The sequence below is a fragment of the Aegilops tauschii genome, chromosome 4 (assembly GCF_002575655.3).
Source record: "Aegilops tauschii subsp. strangulata cultivar AL8/78 chromosome 4, Aet v6.0, whole genome shotgun sequence".
In the NCBI taxonomy this organism is placed as follows: domain Eukaryota; kingdom Viridiplantae; phylum Streptophyta; class Magnoliopsida; order Poales; family Poaceae; genus Aegilops; species Aegilops tauschii.
The window spans coordinates 372,825,733-372,828,966 of record NC_053038.3 but is presented as its reverse complement, the minus strand read 5'-3'; the positions used below and the strand labels follow the sequence as shown (position 1 = coordinate 372,828,966).

The following is a 3,234-nucleotide window of genomic DNA, read 5'->3' as shown; positions in this document are numbered from 1 at the left end:
ACTTGCTTGATTTTCCTTAATGTAATTTCACTAGACTTGATGTAGATTGACGAAAAAAGCAGTACATGTAGGCTCTAGGCTGGGCACCATTAACAGGAAAACGTTCCCTTGCACTACTCAACAATGTGCTGAATTGGACAGTGCTGAATCTACACATCATCTGAAAGGGGCTTTGCAATCGTAGCAAAGTAGAGTTTCAGTTGCCCTCAACTTGCCTTATCGAATTGTTCCTAATAATTTGACTTTCTTAGTCCTTTCCCGATTTAATTTCACCTCGTGGCTTGAACTGTGTATATAATTGGACATAGGTGATCATGGAGTCCATAGAGCTAGTTCTTCCTCCTCTGCCATCCATGGCTTCTGGCTTTGCTCCTGACATCTGGCAGTGGATCAGGAGCCTCCCCGGGCAATGGAGGGCAGACGAATCCCACTCTCTCCAGATATGCAACTCTCCATCCACAAACCAATCCCTCAACCTCGTAGTCACCAGACAATCTGAAGAAACCCATCCCTTCAGTTTGTCTTTCTCCATCTGTGACAAGTCCCGTGATCATGATCCGGTCTCGCTCTGGAGCTCCCATTATTCCAAGCTGAAACCTGCAAATACCACAGACGTTGCGGCCCAGTTCTTGCTCGAGATCGTCTGCGGGGTGCTCAGATACGGGCCTTACTCTAGCAGCAGGGCCATCTTCAGGCTACCGGCCGTGCATGTGTCCGAAGGTTCAGGCAAGATCCTCAGCCTGTCCGTCCTGGCCCTGGCGTTCCTGGTCTGCATCTACGAGGCTCCGTCCACGCCCCGGTGGGAGTTCATCGGCGCGATCACCGCACGGCTGACCCGCGACGAGATGCGCCACGCGGCGAGGGAGCTTATGCTGGCCCTCGGGTCCGACCTGGAGGAGCAGTGGATGCGCTCACTGAATCTGGGCATCACTAACTGGGCCATGGAGGCTCTCCGGTCAGGCGCCGGCGCGTCGTCCCCGCTGCGTTTCGCGGTGTTCTCCTATGCTCTGTCGGCGAGCAGGCTATGGAAGGTTCAGGTGTACTGCCCGGTCGTGGCCATGACCATGGAGCACCACCCGTCCCATCACCACCACCACCAGCAGCAGCACCAGCTGGTCAAAGACGAGAGACTGCTCTTCTCGCTCAACTACCAGCAACTCGAGAGCGTCATCCAGTTCACGTACAGAGTCGCGTTCCAGGAGAACTGGATCGACGTCGGCGTCAACGTCGACAACATACGGTCGATCCGCGCAACTCAATTCATCATGCATTAATCAAGAACTGCACTAAATGATTTACTGATCGGTCTTTTAATTTGCAGGTGCGACGTGATACAGCTGGTGTCCGAGACCCTCATGGCGAGGCAAGGCCACGGCTCCGACGAGAAGCACTTCCCGTCGCGCATATCGCTGCAGCTCACGCCCATGGCGCAGTCGGACATCCTCTCGCTCTCCGTGAGCAGGTCCACGGATAACCCCGTCCAGGAGGTCGGCACCGACAAGGGCATCGACACGACGCTCGCCGCCGCCCCGGCGTCCATCGGCATCAGCGTGTCGGCGCACGAGACGGTGACCAGGACCATGAAGCCCTGGAAGTTCGAGCACTCGGTGCACGGCAACACGGCGTCGCTCAGCTGGTTCCTCCACGGCAGCGGCGGCGGGGGCAGGGAGGTCTTCTCCAGCGAGCCGCCCAAGCTGGAGCTCTTCCAGCCGAGGTCGTGGTTCAGAAACCGGTACACCAGCCCCAGCAGGCCCTTCACCAGAAGCGGAGGAGTCATCTTTGCCGGCGACGAGTACGGGGAGGGCGTGTGCTGGAGGATGGCCGCGGCCGCAGCCGGCAAGACTATCGAGTGGGAGATCAAGGGGAGGATATGGGTCACCTACTGGCCAAACAAGAAGAGGACGCTGCATACGGAGACCAGGAGGCTGGAGTTCAGACAGCTGCTGCATCTCACCATTGGAGAGTAGTAGAAATATTAAAACTATGATATCTCGTACTGATAGAATGGTCACCGTCAGGAATATTTACTGATCATATGCAAACAATAAATAAATACGGTGTATGTTATTTTCACGATCATGGTGATAATATGCTAGCACTGGACTGAGAAGTGAAAAGTAAAGCAGTAAAGGATTACACCAGGGACTCACAATGTGACCTGAAGATGAACCCATAGCCCACTTGTTCATTTCTACTGAACTAATGGAAAACATGATACTGAACTAATGGAAAACATGATACGGAGTCAACATGTCGCCAGGCTTCTGCCAAGCCTCCTGGCCCCGAGGCAAGCCTACAGCCAGGCTTCCCACCAGAGGCCAGCCCCGGTGTATTGTACCGTCAGTAGCCCCCGAGCGTGACTGGAGTTGAAGTATTTTGATATTCGAAATGAGAACCCAAGCAGCTCTTTTTGTCTTGACGATAATCGTGGCCTATCTCTGTGAGCCCCGCTTGGGGCGAAAAGAACACAAAGAAGAAAAGGGAGCTACTATATCCGGCCGCATAAAAAACGCACAGAAAAAGGGGCTATTTTACATGGTGGCACCAAAGAAACTAAGATCCAATCAAATTCTTATGCGCCAAAAAAGAGAGGCTAAAAGCACACAAAGGTAAGAGGCTACTCTATCCGGTTGCGCCAAAAATGCACACAAAAAGAAGGAGCTACTCTATGCGGTGGCGCCAAAGAAACTAAGATTCAACCAAGTTTTTATACGCCAAAAAAAGCACACAAAAGGAAGGGGCTACTCTACCCGATCGCGTGGAGTATCCCCTTCCTTTAGTTTGCAGGTGCGACATGATACAGCTGGTGTCTGAGACTCTCATGGCGAGGCAAGGCTACGGCTTCGACAAGAAGAACCTCGTAGCGCATATCGCTGCAGCTCACCCCCCTGACGTAGTCGGACATCATGTAGTTGTCCGTGAGCAGGTTGACGAAGAACCCCGTGTAGGAGGTCGGCACCGACAAGGGCATTGACATGACGCTCGCTCCAGCGCTAATCGGCATCACCGTATCGGCACACGAGATGGTGACCAGGAGCATGAAGCCCTGGAAGTTCGAGCACTCGGTGCATGAGAGGGCCATAAAACTTGTATCTTTTTGTCATGGCATTTTTATTGTTTTCCACATGGCATCTTTTTTTCACATTTTCAAAAGCATTTTAAATACCGAAAAAGGCTTTCGCCCCGCTTTATATATAAAGCAACCACCAGGGCCAAGGTCCAACAAGTTCAACA

At 52.8% G+C, this 3,234-nt stretch overlaps 1 protein-coding gene across 1 annotated transcript; it reads left to right on the top strand.

Moving 5' to 3' along the window:
* Positions 1-206: 206 nt before the first annotated feature.
* LOC109757383 (uncharacterized) lies at positions 207-2,079 on the top strand. Its single transcript, XM_020316203.4, has 2 exons — positions 207-1,240; positions 1,322-2,079. Exons 1-2 carry the CDS (start codon positions 315-317, stop codon positions 1,965-1,967), a joined length of 1,572 nt encoding a protein of 523 aa, XP_020171792.2. The 5' UTR covers positions 207-314; the 3' UTR covers positions 1,968-2,079.
* Positions 2,080-3,234: the final 1,155 nt, after the last annotated feature.